General features: G+C 39.1%; 1 protein-coding gene and 2 long non-coding RNA genes across 3 annotated transcripts; all 3 read right to left on the reverse strand.

The window, feature by feature from the left end:
- Positions 1-2,039: 2,039 nt before the first annotated feature.
- On the reverse strand, positions 2,040-3,596 carry LOC131617107 (uncharacterized). The gene is made up of 2 exons (XR_009288426.1): positions 3,486-3,596; positions 2,040-2,312 (listed from the first exon to the last, which is right to left on the reverse strand). It is a non-coding gene; the product is annotated as an uncharacterized LOC131617107 (long non-coding RNA).
- A 4,822-nt stretch (positions 3,597-8,418) lies between these two features.
- On the reverse strand, positions 8,419-9,901 carry LOC131617108 (uncharacterized). The gene is made up of 2 exons (XR_009288427.1): positions 9,865-9,901; positions 8,419-8,691 (listed from the first exon to the last, which is right to left on the reverse strand). It is a non-coding gene; the product is annotated as an uncharacterized LOC131617108 (long non-coding RNA).
- Positions 9,902-10,861: 960 nt separating this feature from the next.
- LOC131618874 (uncharacterized) lies at positions 10,862-12,775 on the reverse strand. Its single transcript, XM_058890030.1, has 2 exons — positions 12,258-12,775; positions 10,862-12,116 (listed from the first exon to the last, which is right to left on the reverse strand). The coding sequence occupies exons 1-2, from the start codon at positions 12,773-12,775 to the stop codon at positions 10,862-10,864; spliced, it is 1,773 nt and encodes a 590-aa protein (XP_058746013.1).
- Between the last annotated feature and the right edge of the window lie 9,069 nt (positions 12,776-21,844).

Consider the following 21,844-nt stretch of genomic DNA (forward strand, 5'->3'; position numbering starts at 1 on the left):
AAACACTTCATCTTCACACGCTTCTTCCACCTCCACCGTAATGCCTTCTTCTTACTCCTTGGAAAGCTCAAAATCCTTCCATTTCTCCATCTCCAGAAAACCTTCAACAAGGCCACCCATAGAAGAGAAAACTCGATGTAGAAAACACAAAACAAAGCAAGCTTCTTCTCATGATGAGAAGAGAGGGAAACCAAAACTTGTTTGGAGATAAGAAACCAGAGCACTGGATGGTGACCAAAACGGTGCTCTTAACCCTAAAATAGTAAAATAGAGGGGAACACGATAAGTCTGTTTCTAGACAGAAGGTGGAGCTTCTCTCTCTAAAAGACACATACCCACTTTCTACTCTTTTTCACTCCTTCAACATTATATTCTCTTACTTTATTTCTTTCCTTTGTCCCTTTGGATCCAAACAAAACTTTAATGAATTCGAAATAGTCAATGCATAAATTTTCTTTTTGTAGAATCGTCAAAACACTGTCCTTCCTGCTTCAATTCCATTGGGCAATTTTAAGAAGAAACCTTCATCAATTCTTTTATATCACCGCTATATAATCTTCAAGCATCTAATCAATTTCCACAAAACTGAAATTGATTTTTCTTGGAAAGAGTATGTGATTAGTCACATAATGGATCAAATGATTATTGGGGAGAATGGACTATACAATAAAAGAATTAAGTATAAATGATGATGGGTTTTTCAACAGTGAGGATGCAACAAATTTGAAGTTGAAGTTGTCACTTTGTTCTCCTGGTTCAAAGATAGGAACTTCATGGGGAAGATCCAAGATATCTGCAAAGTCTTTCAATGATAGAGATATCATATGTTTTCTTACTTCAGAGTAAACGATTCCATCTGTGAATTAGAGATTTGAGAAGAACATTTTGACCAATGATGGGTACCCTTTTCTCGAGGGGTTGTATGTGAAGTAGAGATCCTACTACGATGTTAGTTGATCATTTAAGATCAGAGATGTTGAGATCATTATCAACAAGAAACTTTGCTTTGATCACCATCGTTGATATCCATAATAAGCGATCATTATTGGATCAAAGAATTTTAATTCAAAAACCATTGTATACTCAAGAGTATACTCTTTGCTTTGCAGAAGTTCATTTAATATACACTAAGGCTTTGAGATGCAAAGCATCCTGACATAACATACTAGGTTTTCACCTTTGTTACCCAAATTCTCTTGGGTCTCAGTGAGTTAGTCCTTCTAGAAGGTCTATGTTTATTACCTTTAGACCTTTTCAACTTGAAAATTCTAGTAACACACGCTCGATGTCAAACTGGATGTTATGACATCCACAATTATGCAGCACAGACAGTAATAACAAAACAGCATAAAACAGTAAAGAACACACATAATTGTTTACCCAGTTCGGTTCAAACAACCTACTATGGGGGCTACCAAGCCAGGGATGAAGTCCACTATCAGTAGTATCAATTCAAAGCTAAACTCCCCCGCTTACAACTTCTCACTTAATCACTACCCAATGACCCTTCTACCTAGGTTCTACCTAGATATGGAATATCTCCATTCCACTCCCCCTCAATCACAACAGTGATTACACATACACAATAAACAATTACAGATAGAAGACAAACTTCAAAAACACACCTTGATCTGCTTAAAAGCTTCAATCAAGAGACACACACTCGTGCTTAAAAGCTTCAATCAAGAGACACACACTCGTGCTTAAAAGCTTAGAGTGATACAACAAAAACAAAAACTAATTCCAACACAATCATCAAAGATAATAGCGTGGATCACAAGAGACAGTTACAGAACAACAGTTCTTCACAATACACAATCTTCTGTCTGCGTTCCAAATTAGGATTGCAGTTCTTTTTATATGTAGTCTTGGGCCTTGGGCTTTTTAAGAAACACATTAGGGTTAACAAAGTTAACCTAATTCACACGTCAACTGTTTGTTACACAATGTGTTATCTGTAACACCCTTCTAAAACCCCCCGGTAAAATAATATAATATAATCAGAGTAATAACACATCAAGGATGTTACAATTATTAAATAAATAAAACATCAAAGTCGATTGTCATGCTTTTATTAAAATTAACCAAACTTCAACATGTGTTCATCACAGCGGAAACTTATTTCAAACAATGTTAGGAGCATATCCAAACAGCTCATCAATACATAATCCATAAACAAAATAACAACATAGTATCTCAAGTAACGCTAAGACTAATCGATCCCAGTGTTACAATCAGAGCATGACTCGACACGAACTACGGGCTAGCTTATAAGCTATCTTCACCCAATCACACGCCGCTACATCCTTAATCTGAAATCATCAAAGTAAGGGTGAGTTTCATTCGAATTAATAACCATTATACAATCATAAGCAATAGAATATCATAGCAATTATCATCCACTCATCATACATACAATCAGAATTATTATAACAAGCAAGTAACAGTGTATAAACATCATCTATCACACCACACAATCATTCAGTCATATCATAATATAATGCAATGAATGAACTGACACTAATGCATGTGGTACCATCCATGGGATAAACCCATCCAACTGATCTTTTTCATCACCGAGATACAGTTTTAACCAGCACAAATTCCACACAATGGGAATTATGCCCACCATTTTGATCCATTTCATCACCGGGATCCATCACCGAAAATGTATGCCAATGAATGCAACATATAACATGCTTACAACATCACCAATTCGATGTAACACACCGTTTCATTATCATCACCAAATCATCACCGATAAGCATGTATATATTCTTAGCATTCATACAAACATAACACACGCATACACGAAAGTCATCACCCAATAAATACATAATCACAGATAAACAACTTGGACTTTACATCCATACTACCTATTCATCATATAGGCCTTTAACTCAGCTTCACACTGCTCAAAACGGCACATAAATCGGGTATTCGGATCAAAAGTTATGAGTTTTCAAAGATAAAACATTTTTAGAAAAGTGCTGCAGGAACGGGGTTGTCCCTACGTGGGAACCGGTTCCTGGCAGCTTCAAAAGTCTCGTCTCTGGTTTTTACTATGGGGAACCGGGTTGTCCCTACATGGGAACCGGTTCCCAGCTACCCAGAATCCATATTTCTCTGTTTTTACAAGGGGGAACCGGTTCGTCCCACATGGGAACCGGTTCCTACGTACCTGCACAGCAAAAATCACCATTTTGACAGCTTTTACCCTATCCCATAACCCCAATTTCAGGTACATACGAACATAGCACACAAATATCATTGTTTTTCACACAATTACACATTTCAAATAGGTTATTGACAGGTATTAACATCATATGTCACAAGTATCAACAGAATCATGTCAATTCATACAAGATTATCAAAACCTAACAAATTCCCAACCCGACACGTACGAATGAACTAAACAATAATCCTAATCTATCCTACTACCTACAATCGCATAAGGATTACTAACCCGAAGAATCCCCCCTTACCTCAGAGTCGGATCTTCGAAGTTCTTCTCCCCCTTTGGCTCTTCTCACTTTCACGTGTTCTTCAGTTCCAAAATCTGCTTCTACTGCTTCTGCTTCTCTTTTTCCCAATTTCCTTTATTTTATGAAAAATAAAATAAAACATTCTTAATGGGCTTGCTTAGTTAACACCCCCCTTCTACTAACTATCACACTCAGCCCAACACCATATTTTTATTATTTTCCAAATAATTCCCACAGATTATTATTTCTAATAATTTAATTAATAAAATAATTAAATTAATACACCAAAATTAATGGGGTGTTACAACTCTCCCCCACTAAAAGAGTTTTCGTCCTCGAAAACATACCTCAAACGATGAGTTCAGGATAAGAGTCTTTCATCTGACTTTCTAGCTCCCACGTAACATTTCCACCTGCAGCTCCTCCCCAAGCTACTCGGACTAAAGCTATTTCTTTACCACGTAGTTGCTTTATCTTCCGATCTTCAATCCTCATAGGCAACGCCTCAACTGTCATATTATCTCTCACTTGCACGTCATCTGCCTGGATTACATGAGACGGATCCGCTATATATTTCCTCAATTGAGATATATGGAATACGTCATGTAGGTTTGCAAGTGTGGTCGGTAAAGCAATACGATAAGCAACCTCTCCTACTCTTTCCGTAATCTGAAACGGACCAATGAAACGCGGCGTCAACTTCCTTGACTTTAATGCTCGACCAACACCCGTCGTAGGAGTTACTCTAAGAAACACATGATCTCCCTCTTGAAATTCAAGTGTTCTCCGCCTTTTATCATGATAGCTTTTCTGACGACTTTGAGAAGCCTTCATCTTCTCTTGAATCATCTTAATCTTTTCCGTCGTCTCTTGAACAATCTCTGGTCCAATCACTGCACTTTCACCAGCTTCATACCAACACAGTGGTGTCCTACACCTTCTACCATACAAAGCTTCAAATGGAGCCATACCAATACTCGAATGGTAGCTGTTATTGTAAGTGAACTCAATCAACGGCAAATAACTATCCCATGTACCACCTTTTTCCAGTACACAAGCACGCAATAGATCTTCCAATGATTGAATCGTCCTTTCAGTCTGACCATCAGTCTGCGGATGGTAAGCAGAACTTAACCTCAATTTAGTACCCAAGGCCTTTTGTAACCCTTCCCAAAATCTGGATGTAAATCTTGGATCTCTATCTGATACTATGCTCGAAGGAATACCATGCAAACTTACTATTTTCTCAATGTACAACTGTGCCAACCTTTCCATCGAATAATCCATCCTCATCGGTATGAAGTGAGCAGACTTCGTCAGTCTATCCACAATAACCCAAATGGCTTCATAGTTCTTAGCTGTTCTTGGCAATCCAGATACAAAGTCCATGGATATGCTATCCCACTTCCATTCAGGAATAAATAAAGGCTGCATAGTTCCATACGGCTTCTGATGTTCGATCTTTGACTTTTGACAAGTCAAACAAGAATACACAAATTCAGCTATGTCCTTTTTCATTCCCGGCCACCAGAATAACTTCTTCAAATCATGGTACATCTTAGTAGCACCGGGGTGAATACTCAACCCACTACGATGTCCTTCTTCTAAGATACTCTTCTTCAGTTCAGTAACATCAGGAACACAAACACGGTCGCCAAACCTCATTATGCCATTCTCATCAATTCTGAACTCATCTCCTTTTCCTTGGTTAATCAGAGTCAATCTGTCAACTAGTCCCACATCTTCCTTCTGCCTTTCTCTGATCTCATCAAGAATTCCACTTGTCAGCTTTAACATACCTAACTTGATACTATTCGAAGTGCCTTCACATACTAAACTTAAATCCCGGAATTGTTCAATCAAATCTAGTTCTCGTACCATCAACATTGACATATGCAAGGACTTCCTACTCAAAGCATCAGCAACAACATTCGCCTTACCCGGATGGTAATTCAGCTCAAAATCATAATCTTTAAGGAACTCTAACCACCTCCTCTGTCTCATATTAAGCTCTTTCTGATCAAATAGGTACTTCAGACTCTTATGATCACTAAACACCTCGAATCGTGAACCATAAAGATAATGTCTCCATAATTTCAACACAAACACCACTGCTGCTAACTCTAAGTCATGAGTCGGGTAATTCTTTTCATGCACCTTAAGTTGTCTCGACGCATAAGCAACTACCTGCTGATTCTGCATTAGTACACCTCCAAGTCCCATCAATGAAACGTCACAATATACAACAAAAGATTCTGCCGGATTCGGCAAAATTAAAATAGGAGCACTAGTCAGCCTCTTCTTTAATTCTTGGAATCCTTCTTCGCATTCCGAGTCCCAAACGAATGCTTGACCCTTCCTAGTCAACTTCGTCAACGGTAGAGCTAACTTTGAAAATCCTTCTATAAACTTCCGATAATAACCTGCAAGACCCAGAAAGCTACGAATTTTGGTAACGGACTTCGGAGCTTCCCATTGTGACACGGCTTCTACCTTTGTCGGATCTACGGCAATACCGTTCTTGGAAATTACATGACCCAGGAAACTTACTTCGCTTAACCAGAAATCACATTTCGACAGTTTGGCATAAAGCTTCTTCTCTTTCAACACCCCCAACACAATTCTGAGATGCTCTGCATGTTCTTCTTCACTTTTGGAATATATCAGAATGTCGTCAATGAACACCACAACGAACTTATCGAGATAAGGATGAAAAATCCTATTCATGTATTCCATGAAAACACCAGGTGCGTTAGTAACCCCAAAAGGCATCACAGTGTATTCATAATGACCATACCTCGTTCTGAACGCAGTCTTCTGAATATCGTCCGCCTTCACACGAATCTGATGATACCCAGACCTCAAATCAATTTTACTGAATATACTAGCTCCGACCAACTGATCCATCAAATCATCAATCCTCGGCAATGGATACCGATTCTTGATAGTAACTTTATTCAGTTGTCTGTAGTCTACACACAACCTCATAGATCCTTCTTTCTTCTTTACCAATAACACCGGTGCACCCCACGGTGACGCACTTGGACGGATGAACTCCTTCTCTAACAATTCTTCTAATTGACTCTTCAACTCGGTCAATTCAGATGCTGACATCCTATAAGGTGCCATCGATATAGGACTGGTTCCAGGAACTAACTCAATAGCAAACTCTACTTCCCTTTCAGGTGGTAGCTCTCTGACATCTTCTGGAAAAACTTCTGGAAATTCTCGGACCACTGGTAATTCATTACTCGCTACTCTTCCTTTCACTTCCATCGACGCAAAAAGCATAAACACGGCTGCCCCGTCTTGAATTGCTTCACCTACTTGTCTTGCAGTCATTGCCAACTCTTCGATACTCATCTCTTCAGGAAAGATGACCGTCTTCGTAAAACAATTGATATGAACTCGGTTAAATTGCAACCAGTTCATCCCCAGAATAATGTCAAGTTGTTCAAGTGGAAGGCACACTAAGTCCATTCCAAACTTCCTACCAAATATATCAATAGGACAGTTCAAACATGCAGATGAAGTGGTCACTGAACCCGACGCAGGAGTGTCAATAACCATACTTCCATTAATCTTTGTTATCTCTAAATTCAGCCTCTTAGCACAATCCAATGAAATAAACGAGTGAGTCGCACCAGTATCAATAATCGCAATTAAAGGTGTGTTATGTATGAAACACGTACCTTTAATCAGTCTATCCTCCGGAGTAGTTTCTGATCCAGACAAAGCAAAGACTTTCCCTCCAGACTGGTTCTTCTTCGGCTTGGTGCACTGTGTACTGATATGACCTTCTTCTCCACAGTTATAGCAAGTCACAGTTCTCATCTTACAGTCAGGAGCAACATGGCCTACTCTGCCACACTTAAAGCACTTCTTCTCTTCTTTCTTGCACTCGTCCCTCTTATGTCCAGTTTCACCACAGTTGAAGCACCTAAAGGGAGCACCAGAATCTCCCCCACTAGGTCTTCTCCAGTTACCAGCTCTTGGGTTTCCCCTACCATATGGTGTACCTCTGTCCATAGGCTTCTTACCCTTCTTATCAACTAACTCGCGAGAGTGAGATGATTTCAGCTTAAGACTGTCTTCCTCAAAGATTCTGCTACAGTCCACCAAATCAGCAAATTGGCGAATCCTTTGATACCTGATGCCCTGTTTGATCTCATCACGAAGACCATTCTCAAACTTGATACACTTAGAGAATTCTCCAGCTGCATCGTTGGTGTAGGGTGTGTAGTGCTTAGCCAATTCCACAAATTTGGAAGCATATTCAGGCACTGTCATACTACCCTGTTTCAGTTCCAAGAACTCAATCTCCTTCTTTCCCCGAACATCTTCAGGATAGTACTTCCTCAGAAATTCTCTCTTGAATATGGCCCAAGTAATCGCAATCCCATCTGAATCCAATTCAGTCTTAGTAGTAACCCACCAGTCATCAGCTTCTTCTGATAGCATGTGAGTACCGTACCTCACCTTCAGATTTTCTGCACAATCGATCACTCGGAAGATCCTCTCGATCTCTTTCAACCATTTCTGAGCACCATCAGGGTCATGAGTACCTTTGAACAGTGGAGGATTGTTCCTCTGAAAGCTGTTCAACTGCCTGTCAGCACCAATCGCAGCTCCATTAGCATTCCCTCCCAATACACCAGCAATCATGCCTAGAGCCTCTGCGATAGCGTCATCGTTCCTTCCACCTCTTCCAGCCATTGTTCTGCTAAATCACAAAACAATCTCATCAGAACAAAAGTATCGACAGTGTTTACCTTACACTAGTCGCATACAAGGGAACACTGACACTAAGACTCTGACTCTAACGACTGACTATGCTCTGATACCACTATTGTAACACCCTTCTAAAACCCCCCGGTAAAATAATATAATATAATCAGAGTAATAACACATCAAGGATGTTACAATTATTAAATAAATAAAACATCAAAGTCGATTGTCATGCTTTTATTAAAATTAACCAAACTTCAACATGTGTTCATCACAGCGGAAACTTATTTCAAACAATGTTAGGAGCATATCCAAACAGCTCATCAATACATAATCCATAAACAAAATAACAACATAGTATCTCAAGTAACGCTAAGACTAATCGATCCCAGTGTTACAATCAGAGCATGACTCGACACGAACTACGGGCTAGCTTATAAGCTATCTTCACCCAATCACACGCCGCTACATCCTTAATCTGAAATCATCAAAGTAAGGGTGAGTTTCATTCGAATTAATAACCATTATACAATCATAAGCAATAGAATATCATAGCAATTATCATCCACTCATCATACATACAATCAGAATTATTATAACAAGCAAGTAACAGTGTATAAACATCATCTATCACACCACACAATCATTCAGTCATATCATAATATAATGCAATGAATGAACTGACACTAATGCATGTGGTACCATCCATGGGATAAACCCATCCAACTGATCTTTTTCATCACCGAGATACAGTTTTAACCAGCACAAATTCCACACAATGGGAATTATGCCCACCATTTTGATCCATTTCATCACCGGGATCCATCACCGAAAATGTATGCCAATGAATGCAACATATAACATGCTTACAACATCACCAATTCGATGTAACACACCGTTTCATTATCATCACCAAATCATCACCGATAAGCATGTATATATTCTTAGCATTCATACAAACATAACACACGCATACACGAAAGTCATCACCCAATAAATACATAATCACAGATAAACAACTTGGACTTTACATCCATACTACCTATTCATCATATAGGCCTTTAACTCAGCTTCACACTGCTCAAAACGGCACATAAATCGGGTATTCGGATCAAAAGTTATGAGTTTTCAAAGATAAAACATTTTTAGAAAAGTGCTGCAGGAACGGGGTTGTCCCTACGTGGGAACCGGTTCCTGGCAGCTTCAAAAGTCTCGTCTCTGGTTTTTACTATGGGGAACCGGGTTGTCCCTACATGGGAACCGGTTCCCAGCTACCCAGAATCCATATTTCTCTGTTTTTACAAGGGGGAACCGGTTCGTCCCACATGGGAACCGGTTCCTACGTACCTGCACAGCAAAAATCACCATTTTGACAGCTTTTACCCTATCCCATAACCCCAATTTCAGGTACATACGAACATAGCACACAAATATCATTGTTTTTCACACAATTACACATTTCAAATAGGTTATTGACAGGTATTAACATCATATGTCACAAGTATCAACAGAATCATGTCAATTCATACAAGATTATCAAAACCTAACAAATTCCCAACCCGACACGTACGAATGAACTAAACAATAATCCTAATCTATCCTACTACCTACAATCGCATAAGGATTACTAACCCGAAGAATCCCCCCTTACCTCAGAGTCGGATCTTCGAAGTTCTTCTCCCCCTTTGGATCTTCTCACTTTCACGTGTTCTTCAGTTCCAAAATCTGCTTCTACTGCTTCTGCTTCTCTTTTTCCCAATTTCCTTTATTTTATGAAAAATAAAATAAAACATTCTTAATGGGCTTGCTTAGTTAACACCCCCTTCTACTAACTATCACACTCAGCCCAACACCATATTTTTATTATTTTCCAAATAATTCCCACAGATTATTATTTCTAATAATTTAATTAATAAAATAATTAAATTAATACACCAAAATTAACGGGGTGTTACATTATCAGTAGGATCTTCTGAACGAAATTTGCAGCACTCAATAAAAAGTTTCCTAAACAGATAAAAGTGATAAATCAGGAAACACAATTAATAAACACTAACAGCTCCTGCTGTCACACATGGATGTCATGACATCGATCATGACATTCACTACACAACCTGTATTAGCTCCACACATATATGCAACCTGTATATACACAATCAACCAGGTATGTTTTACCAATAATGCAGCCAACATGCAAACACCTTTAATCTCCCCCTTTGGCAAATTTTTGGCTAAAACATCCCGTCACACCATACCAGAGAAAAACTTGCGGCGGATAACCAAAAACACAGTAACACAAGCTAATACAAACAAACAACATACATCACCAGTATGCACACAGTGCTCAGACAAAAACAGACAGACAGCCACAAGAGTAGCACAAGCACAAACAGATCTACACAAAGATAAGCAAATAGAATTGTTGATCACACACAACCACCATTCTTGTTGTTCTGGGGTGACACATAATACTTCTCCCCCTGTTTGGCCACAAATGTTGCCAAAACCAAAAGAAAACTCCTCGCTCAACGAGTTTAAATAAGTCCAAAAATTTAAACTGACCGAAAAAAATAAAACAGATGGAACTAAATGCAAAAGAACAAATCAAACAAAACAAAAATAAAAACACTAGACTCTAGTTGCAATTACTACTCAGAGTCAGATCCAGCTGAGGTGTCTGAAGAACTTTCTTTCTCAGAGTCATCAGCAGGACTAGCACTTTCTTCTTCCAATTCTTGATCATCTTTATCTTCCATCTCTTCAGTATCTACAAACTCCTCATTCTCATCCATTTCCAGAGTATCTATCATTTGTTCAAGAGACATTTTTCTAGATTCCAGTTCTTTGCAAGTCTCTTTTAGTATTGCTATGACTTCTGCTTTACTGACTGAAGCTCCATATTTGGAAGTTTCAGCTGATGTCATGACAATGTCTGGAACATGCTTTCCTTGAAACAGTTTGTAATGGAAAGCCAAGGGACTTTCTCTTTTGCACACTACATCATGTTCATTAAGAATATTTGAATATTGATCTAGAATTATACCACTCAAGAGGGATGGAAAGGCGATTGGACCCTTAATACTGAAGCTTCCAGCATGCTTCATGGTTTGGTCAAAAATATATGCTCCATAATTAAACTTTGCCTTTGTTCCTACAGCATACAGAAATCTACCAAGCACAGTTGAGATAGTGGACTTGTGATTTGTTGGAACCCAATTAGCTGCTCCTATTTTGTGAAGCATTGCATACTTGATGCTCAGCTTAGTTGCAGTTAGCTTCTCTTTCATGGGCCAGCTTTTTACCTGCTTGGCTGTGATCACTTGACAGACTTGGTTGTCTGTTACTTCTAGCTCGGTTTGAGCTTCATCTGTTCTTCCCAAGAATTTATTAATCACAGAAGGAGAGAACGATACACACTTACCTCCTACAAACACTTTTCTGTAGTCTGCACTTCTGCTATTGCCACAATCTTCAGATAGGTTTACCACAAATTCTTTGACCAACTTCTCATAACATTTGGGAAGATTGCACACAGTTTTTAGCAGTCCAGCTTCTTGAATCATCTCTAAGACCTCCTTGTTTTCAAGAGCATTTGGAGCCAATTCCCTTTCAACAACCAATCTCTTTTGGAGAACATATTTCCATCTGCTGACACTAGAGGCATAGTGGAAAGACACATTATCAATGGGAACTTCAGGGATGCTAGCAGCAAGCTTACTGGTTGTAGGCTTCTTCCTTGATGGAATGTCAAGGACATTTACTTCAACATCAGATTCAGGTTCAACAATTTCCCGCTCTTTTCTTTTCTTTGGAATGATCCTGCTCCAAGATTTTGAAGGACCAACCCCTTTACTCTTGGTAACAGCTTTGCTCTTGATAGGACCTGCAGAAGTACTCTTCTTCCTGACAGTGTCTTTGGCAGGGTTGTTCACTTGAGTGCTCCCTTTTGGTGATCCTTAAACAACAACTTTGTCTTTTCTTCTTGTCATTAGCCTGTTGGCTACACTCGGATTCAAGGAGGTAATTAATTCGTCGTCAGAGTACTCATCTAAGTCTACCACATTAGTATCAGTTTCAGTATTGGTCTTAGGGTGCTCATTATTGTCAATGTCATTGACATCCTTGGTGACATTGGTATTCTTAGTAACCCCTTGTTCATCCTTGTTGATTTCTAGGTCACTATCAACGGTGTGAACAGCCTCAGCGTTACTGGTGTTATTGAGGGGATCAGCCATTATGGTTTGAAGAGGAATAGATATTCCAGGCACTTGATGATTCTCCTTCAGAATACGAGTGACAATCCTGGTAATTGCGCTATCGACATATTTGGATCCTTCTTTAGTAAGTTCCTCCATGGTAGCAGATGCTGAGGATTTGGTACCCTTGTTGTGAATACCCTCCTTGGGTCGTTTTGCATGAGTCATTTTAGGCTTTGTGGCCTTTACTTCGTCACTGCTAATCGTCCTTAAAGGGACCACCTTAAGGACCCTATTAGGGTTAGAGGACTCTTCCGTTGTTGCTGAGTCTGAAACGGGAGATTCATCATTCGATTGCTGAGACATTCTGAACCTTAGAGAACCAGAACTTGTTTCACACTTGTGAGAGCAATAGAAGTAGATCAATCTTAGAGAGTAGCTAGCAGAACTACTAGGAAGGTTTTCCGTTTTTAGAATATTAGGGGATCAAGGGAGCTTTATATGGACACTGAGTGAGGGAAATTTCAAAACATGGATTTTGACAAAGCCCAAATAGTATTCCCTCACGTTGGTTAATTGCTATAATAAGTTTTGGTAGCAGATACCCAACATACCCTTTTCTGTCACATTGTCTTTAGATGTTGTTGCAATATTCTCTATGACATTACTTTCAGACAGTCCTTTAGGATCAATGCTCACATTTGACTTTTCCAGTTTTCTTTCCCGATCTGTAATGTCCATCACAAGGCTTACTCTTTCTTCTAGCAGAAATCTATTGATACTTCTGTACTCCCTTACTTTTGCACACAGTTTCTCATTCATTAGAGTGGTCTCAAAAAAACCAGTAGACACTTCACTTATAGTGAGATCACCAACATAGGATTCTTTATCCGATTCATCAGACTCATTAGATTCATCAAATTCGTGATGGTACATTTTTAATTCTCCTTTGATCATGGAGTAGTCAGAGGGGTGGGCAGGTGTGTCAGGCTTCCATAGATAGCAATTATCCTTAGATCTAAATCCCTTCATGACTTCCTCATTTGCTTCATTAGTGATGATACACTCATCTTTGGTGAACCTAGCATTGAATCCTTCATCACACAGCTGACTAATGCTTATGAGGTTTGCAGCTAGTCCTTGTACAAGTAGAACATTGTTTAGATTAGGTATACCCACCCCTTCTGTCTTCCCAACACCTTTGACTTCTCTTATATCTCCATCACCCAGAGTCACATAGTTGTTTCCTTCCAATTTGAGATCTACTAGAGAGTTCTTCCTCCTGGTCATATGATTTGAACAACCACTATCAAGGTACCTGTGGTGTCGTGTTTTTACCTCCCCGTTTCACTTGGGAGGACGACACACTAGACCCTTCACGCGAAATTTGGAAGGAGGTAAGCGCCTGTGGCGGGATGAATTTTGTTTCAGTTCTTCCTACGTAGCACACGAACTTTTTAATTATCCTACGAAAGAGGAAGGGGAAAAAGATCTCAAATAAAACCTAGGAGTTTGCTAAGCGTGGGGATTCACCTAGACTAGAAACTCTGGAGTCCGGGAGGTCGGTTATACATAGGAAAGGTTTTAAGCACCCTACATATCCTTAGTACTCTACGGGAACCTTCTATGTGTCTATGTGTTTGTGTTTGTTGCTTATTTATTGGGAAAGTTTCTCCTTTGTATTAGGAGGGGAAACTGAATTAAATGAAAGACAGACAGACTGACTATTTTTGCTTTTGATTAGTTCGCTGAGATTCCTTGTGAACCTCATGCCTACATATCCCTAATGGAAGTCAGAGATTTTTGTAGTTCGGGGGACTAGAAATTAATTGTTTTTGGTGCCTTACTTGAAGCTCAAGGTTGAAGCTTGAATTAAATCTCTATTTACGGTAAAGAGACATGAAGTCATCTTTACAGAGAGGTATTTCTACTATTCCACCACAAACATTTAAAGTGACAGAAAAGCTGAATTCATTTCATTAAGAGAGGGCCCTTACTTGTGTATGTGCAAGTATACCAGCCAAATGTCTCTTGAATGAAAGAAGGAGTCTCAACCAAATTAGGGAAAGTTACACATGCCTGGGTTAACTTGCCAGAGCATGTATTTCAAAGTCCTAAATGGGAGAATGATTAAAATTGAAATGTTTGTTTGTTTGTTTGAATGTGGTGAGATAGGAGAAATATCTCTCTATAGAGATAAGCTATGTCTATCTACTGTATGAAAGATTTGATTTTAGCTGGCTTGTATGAGGCCCAAGCTTGAGGCTTTTTGATTGATTTTATTGACTCTGGGAGATGACTTCACTGGAAATTAACTTAAACTAAGAAATTTTGTGTTCTGTACAAAGCCCAGAATTGAGGCTGACTCTAGCTGGAGAGTGTTTATTCTGTTTTATGATTGAAAGGTTTATTTAGTGTTCTGTACAAAGCCTAGAATTGTGGCTGACTCTACCTAGGGAGACTCTATTTTGTGCCTTGTATGAAGCCCAAGGTTGTGGCTGACTCTTAGCTAGGGAAGTTATTATTTTCTGCCTTGTATGAAGCCTAAGGTTGTGGCTGACTGTTGAGGAAACTGAGTATGGATGACTCTTTGGGGAAAAGATCCTGAAGGTTAGGAATCTTTTGACACAGGGAATGTGGTTTATCTGACTTGTATAAAGCCCAAGGTTGTGGCTACTTGATGGTGAAGGACTCACTGGGGAGACTCTATTATCTGCCTTGTACAAAGCCCAAGGTTGTGGCTGACTCTGGGTAGGGGAATACCTATGAGTAGGGTTTTGACTCTAAGAGGAGTATGTGCCTTGTACAAAGCCATGGTTGGGGCTGACTTTCAAAAGGGGAAAGATCTACCAGTGTGGGATCTTTTGACTCAGAGGGAATTTTTGACTCTGTTGAGGATTATCCTATTGTTTAGGAACTAAAGGTTGACCCTACTGAGGATTGTGCTTTTGTTAACTAGAGATTGAGGAATGAAAGACCCAGGTTTAAAGATTGACTCTACTGGGGAATTTGTTTGAGCAATTGACCTAAGGTAGAATCTACCGGGTAATTGGTTCTTATTGACTGAGACAGACCTAGGTGGGACTCAACTTGTGAGATTATCTTTTAAAAGTTGAATTTTTGGAAGCTAACCCTTTCCAAGGAATTTGGATTTGAAGGATTGATTTTGGAGGCTAACCCTTTCCAGGGGATTATGACTTTAAAGGACTGGTTTTGGAGGCTAACCCTTTCTAGGGGATTTATGACTTTAAAGGACTGATTTTGGAGGCTAACCCTTTCCAGGGAATTTATGACTTTAAAGGACTGATTTTGGATGCTAACCCTTTCCAGGGAATTTATGCTTAAAGAATGATTGGGTAGCACTCCATTTATATGAAAGGATGAAAGGATTAATTGAGACTTCTTGTTTAAAGCCCAAGATTAAGGCTGACTCTGACTGAGGATTGATAGATGTGGAACCTAGACTCTGCTAAGGAAAATTATTGGAGATTGAAGATAAAGGTGACAGAAACTGTCCATGTCTCTCATTCCAAAAGGTGAACTCGATACTGAGATTGAGACATTCTTAGCTTGTTTAAAGTCTGGTTTTAAGAATAAAAGAAACTCACCAGGGTAAGCTAAAAGGTGACTAAAGACCTGTTCCTATGTTTATAAGAAACCTGATGGGTCCTTGTATACAAGCTCAAGAGGAAGCTGGGAATATGCTTTTAAGAAGCCTGCGGGTCCTTGTATTATAAGCCCAAGAGGAGGCTAATCGAGGGTCATCGAGGGTCCTTGTTATAGCACAAGAGAAAGCTATGTGGTTTTGAACTTAATTTGGCTCTAAGAAAATGGGTAAGAGGTTTCACCGGGAATAATTCCTCTTGGGTGGATGTATCCTATTTTGGTTCTAAGTCTTTTTTCAAGATGTTTCACCGGGAATAATTCATCTTGAGGTTTGAACTAAAGATCTCTAATTAGGAAAGAGCCTTCACCGGGAAGACATTCTCAATCCTAGGCCATAGTCCTATAATATATATATAGTTTATATGTCCTAAGGTTGTACTCAAACGTAGTTCTAAACAATATATATATATATATACAGTATATATTTGACAGTAATTTAAATGAAAAAACTGTAAATTGAAAGCTTGTAAAGCCTAACCTGGATGGAGTGGAAGCCTTTGAAGATGTATGTACAAAGCTTTACCAGTAGCTTTATTATTTATTGGAAACAGTTGAAGGTTGAATTGTAAACAGTTGAATATTTTATTTAAAACAGAAGAAGTGAAGATGGACACTAGGTCACATAGGTATCTGAAGAGTTTCACCGAGAATAATGCCCTTCAGATACCAGAAGAATGTTTTGAAAACAGAGAGAAGATTTTGTAAATACAGTTTTTGAAAACAAACTATGAAAAGAAGAAGGTGTTGGGTCTTACACTCTAATAGAGGCCCAAAAGATGATTTACTGTTTATGAAAAACAGTTGAATGATGATTTGAAATGATACAAGGTTTTGTTGTTTGAAAACCTTTATCGTCTGTTTAAATCGGGGATTTGAAAACAGTTTGAAATATTGACAAAAGTCAACTTAATTAGGGTAAAGACAAATTCTATACCTAATTAAGACCTAAATGATTAGGGTTTTATCACAAAAATATTTACAAGAGATTAGGTTTTGAAAATCATTTGGGAAAATTGTGTAAAATGGGCCCAAAGTTTGAAGAAAACTAGGTTAAAAACACTTAGAATTTTTTCTAAGTTTTTATGACCTATAACTTCCAAAGCTCATATCTCTTAAATGATTGATCTCTTGAAAAAAGTTCCAATGTGAGAAGTTTTTTTATTTTGTGAGATCTACAACTTTCATGTTGGATGTTTTTTGAGTTGTGTAGGTGAAATTTTGAGATCCATGAACTTGGTCAAAATGCACTAGTTTGACCTTTTGTTGACTTTTTGATCTTTGATGAATTTTCTTGATTTTCCTTGGTCAAATGACTTCAATAACCACATATTGATGATATTGATCCTTAAAAGTCATGGTTTGATCCAAAACCTAAAAGTCAAAGGTGATCTTGTACAGTTGACTTTTTCCTAATGAAGTGAAATCTTGGACTTTGGTGACGAATCAAGTTCTCCTCCTCAAATGAATGGTATGATTGGATTATATTGAGGTAATGGAAGTTCTTGAGTCATGCTTTGAGTTGTGGATCCATGTCCTGATTAAAAGTCAACTGTCCAGGTGAATTAGGTCAAAAACCCTAATTGTCGACCAGATGAATTTGATGACTGTAGATCTTGAATTGAAGTACAATGCCTAGTGGATATTGTTATATGAATCATTTGAAGATGATTGAAACCTTTGAATGATGACTTGGAGCTTTTTAGGGTTTCCCAAATGTGGTTCCTGATTTCAGTCCTTGATGGGCTCAAACCCTAGTCTGGTGTCCTAAGTAAACCTGAGCCCTGATGAATGGTGTCTAATCAATCATAGGTGGATAAATGAATTATTTGAGTCCCATGATTATATTAGAGATCATCTTCTTATTGATTGATCCTTTGCCTGAGCTTCTTTGTTCTTGCACACCCTCGATTGAGTACCAGACAAACAAATGACTGCTCTGGGCACTTGTCTTGAGTTGATGAAATGTCTGAATATGTGGCATCTCAGGGGGGTCAAAATTAGAGTATGATAGATGCCCCTATTTAAGTTTCTTTCATCCGGAGGGAGAGAGATTGACATCTTGATCTCTCCTGCGGGAAAGAGACTTAAATGTCAAAGAATGCCCGAATTTTGGGCGCCCTTGAGATGTCGCAGTGATAATAAAATCCTTGTGCATGACTTGATCCCGTTGTCGCACTCGGCGGGGGATAGGGAGACAAACTCCCGTAGAAATGTGTTATGCGGATTCTGGTGAATGGATGGTAATGCAAAATGCGTAATCCATCTTCTTTAACTAAGTGTTGATACTTAGAAAAAAGTAAACAACCTCCCCTCATTTCGGATGTATAAATCGCGAAACTGGTCTTAGTTGTGATTTTGGACAATATCTCAAATAAAGAGAAAATCTCCAAGAGATTGTTTCCTCATCAAACTTCTCACCAGTACTTGTTGGAGAGATACCATTTGACGGTAAATAAGAAACTTCATCATACTTCCCTTCAACTTGACATCTTCGAAGGAATACCATATGATCTTGCGTCCTTTTGAGGAGCTAATAACTTTGCTTGAAAGTGGACGAACTGTCTTCGGGAAGAAAACTACCAATCATCGACTTATGCTAAGGAAATCTTGGAGGTGAACAAACTATCTTCCGTAGGAAGATTACCATTTGCCGGCTCCATGAAGAAATCCAAAAGTGGACAAACTATCTTCCGAGGGAAGACTACCATTCGTCGATCTGCTGGGGAAATTTTGGAGGTGAACAAACTATCTTCTGGAGGAAGGCTACCATTTTTCGGCTCCAAAAGTGGACAAACTATCTTCCGGAGGAAGACTACCATTTGTCGATCCTTGCCGAGGAGATCCAAAAGTGGACAAACTATCTTCCAGAGGAAGACTACCATCTTTCGATTCCATGAGGACAAACTATCTTCCGAAGGAAGACTACCATTTGTCAATTCCATGAGAACAAACTATCTTCCGGAGGAAGACTACCATTTGTCAATTCCATGAGGACAAACTATCTTCCGGAGGAAGACTACCATTTGTCAATTCCATGAGGATAAACTATCTTCCGAAGGAAGACTACCATTTGTCAATTCCATGAGGACAAACTATCTTCCGGAGGAAGACTACCATTTGTCACTTCCATGAGGAAAAACTATATTCCGAAGGAAGACTTGCATCTGTCAGTTCCATGAGGACAAACTATCTTCCAGAGGAAGACTACCATCTGTCAATTCCATGATGACAAACTATCTTCCAAAGGAAGACTACCATCTGTCAATTCCATGAGGACAAACTATCTTCCGAAGGAAGACTACTATTTGTCAATTCCATGAGGACAAACTATCTTCCGGAGGAGATTACCATTTGTCGGCTCGGCTTTGGAGAATCTTGGCTAAGGGATCCCAAAAGTGAACAAACTATCTTCCTGAGGAAGACTACCATTTTTCGACTTATTCTAGGGAGTTGATAAACTGTTTTCCAGGAGGAAAAATGCCACTTGTCAACTCTGGTGGGGATGAACACCATGGAAGTGGACAAACTGTTTCTTGACAAGAAACTACCATTCGTCGACTGCTAGGGGAACAAACTGTCTTCTTGAGGGAGACCGCCATTTGTTGCCTTGTTAGGGAAATCCAAAAATGAACAAACTATTTCTTGAAGAAGTTTTCCATTTGTTGACTTTGCTCGGGAGCAACAACGGAAGTGAACAAACTATCTCTTTGAGGGAGATTACCATTTGCTGACTTGCTAAGGATTTCCAAAATTAAACAAACTATCTTCCCGAGGAAGATTACCATTTGTTAACCTCTTGGGGAAATCCTCTGTATGAACTTTCTTTATGAAGAAGAATGCTCTTTCACAACTTGCAGGGGAAACTCGAGTAGAGGTCCAAGTATCCCGGGCAATAATAGGATCAATGCTTTAACTATACAATGCTAACTATGTAGTCATGTGATATGATGCGTGAAACATGCATGAATGTTATGATGATTATAAAATGTAAAGTGAATGTGAATAGAATTGTCGCGGATGTGAAATCCTGTGATACGACTTGAATTTTTGTTGATCAGAAGATGCCTTCTTCTTGAAAAGTGTAGTTTGCACTCCGTTGGGGATACCTGGTTACCGGTTGTCCGCTGCTTGACGTGAGTGATACTATTTGAAGTGAAGATCCGTCATCGGGAGATGTTCGCAAAGCGACCTCATGGGGAAATTTGTTCCCGGAGTCTCGACCGTTCTCGGAGCAACTGTTTGCGTTCTTCCTATTGTTTGCAAACTTTAGAAATAAATTTCACCTTTATTTCTGCAAGTAAATTCATTTTATTTTTGAAAATGTTTATTTCAAGAAAATGACTGTCAGACTTAAAAAATGTAATTTTAAGAAACTGAATAAGACTCGATTTCGAAGAAAAAGGCACAAGGCTCAAATTATTATTTATGGAATGGTAATCAGCCAAAGGCTTGATTCCATGGAGCATTTACAAAGTTGGAAATTGGTAGATTTTTTTTTTGGGAAAAGGGCTACGATGAAACGTGACGACCATAATCTTTCCCTTCCACTCTGAGTCGCACTGTATTCGTGCTTCGTAGAAGATGATCTACTGATGATGAATACTCCGCTATGGATTTTCTGAATGATCAAGTTCGTCCTGAACACAGTTACTTGCCATATATCCCTAACTTTTGCGTAGGCTACCCCTTTCGGGTTTTAAGTCTACCGGGATTGATTATATATTTTTTATGTCTCTAACTTTTGCCTGAATTACCCTTTCGTGTTTTCGATTCACCGAGACGCTCTTTTTTGCCTAATTCGCTCTTTGCGAGTTTTCAACTTAGCAAGCTATTCTTTTGTTTATTTAGGCGAAGTATTTCTTGACTGCGTCGACGTTCACAGGACGGGTGAATTCTTCTCCATCCATAGTCGTGAGTATTAAGGCTCCTCCCGAGAAAGCTCTCTTGACCACATATGGGCCGTCATAATTGGGAGTCCATTTGCCCCTAGAATCTGTGAGAAAGATTGAATCTTTTTAAGCACAAGGTCGCCTTCTTTGACTGTGCGAGGTCGAACCTTTTTGTCGAAAGCTTTCTTCATTCTTTGTTGATATAGCTATCCGTGGCATAAAGCTGTCATGCGCTTTTCTTCGATTAAGTTTAACTCATCGAATCTGTTTTGACACCACTCGGCTTCTGTTAACTTTGCCTCCATCAAGACTCTCATTGATGGGATCTCAACCTCTATGGGTAGGACTGCCTCCATACCATATACAAGGGAGAAATGAGTTGCTCCAATCGAAGTATGTACAGATGTACGGTAACCGTGAAGAGCAAACGGGAGCATTTCATTCCAATCTTTGTAAGTGATGACCATTTTCTGAATGATTTTCTTGATGTTTTTGTTAGCTGTTTCTACAACTCCATTCATCTTTGGTCTGTAAGGAGACGAGTTGTGATGTTCAATCTTGAATTCTTCACAAAGTTCCTTCATCATTTTGTTGTTCAAATTTGACCCATTGTCAGTGATTATCTTGCTAGGAATGCCGTAGCGACAGATGATGTGATTCTTGATGAATCTGACGATAACTTGTCTTGTGACGTTTGCATATGAAGCTGCTTTGACCCATTTGGTGAAATAGTCTATGGCTACCAAGATGAAGCGATGTCCATTGGATGCTTTTGGCTCGATCATTCCAATCATGTCGATTCCCCACATGGAGAAAGGCCAAGGGGAAGAGAGTATTTTGAGAAGAGATGGTGGCACATGAATTATATCGGCGTAGATCT

This window comes from Vicia villosa, linkage group LG7 (assembly GCF_029867415.1).
Source record: "Vicia villosa cultivar HV-30 ecotype Madison, WI linkage group LG7, Vvil1.0, whole genome shotgun sequence".
In the NCBI taxonomy this organism is placed as follows: Eukaryota; Viridiplantae; Streptophyta; class Magnoliopsida; order Fabales; family Fabaceae; genus Vicia; species Vicia villosa.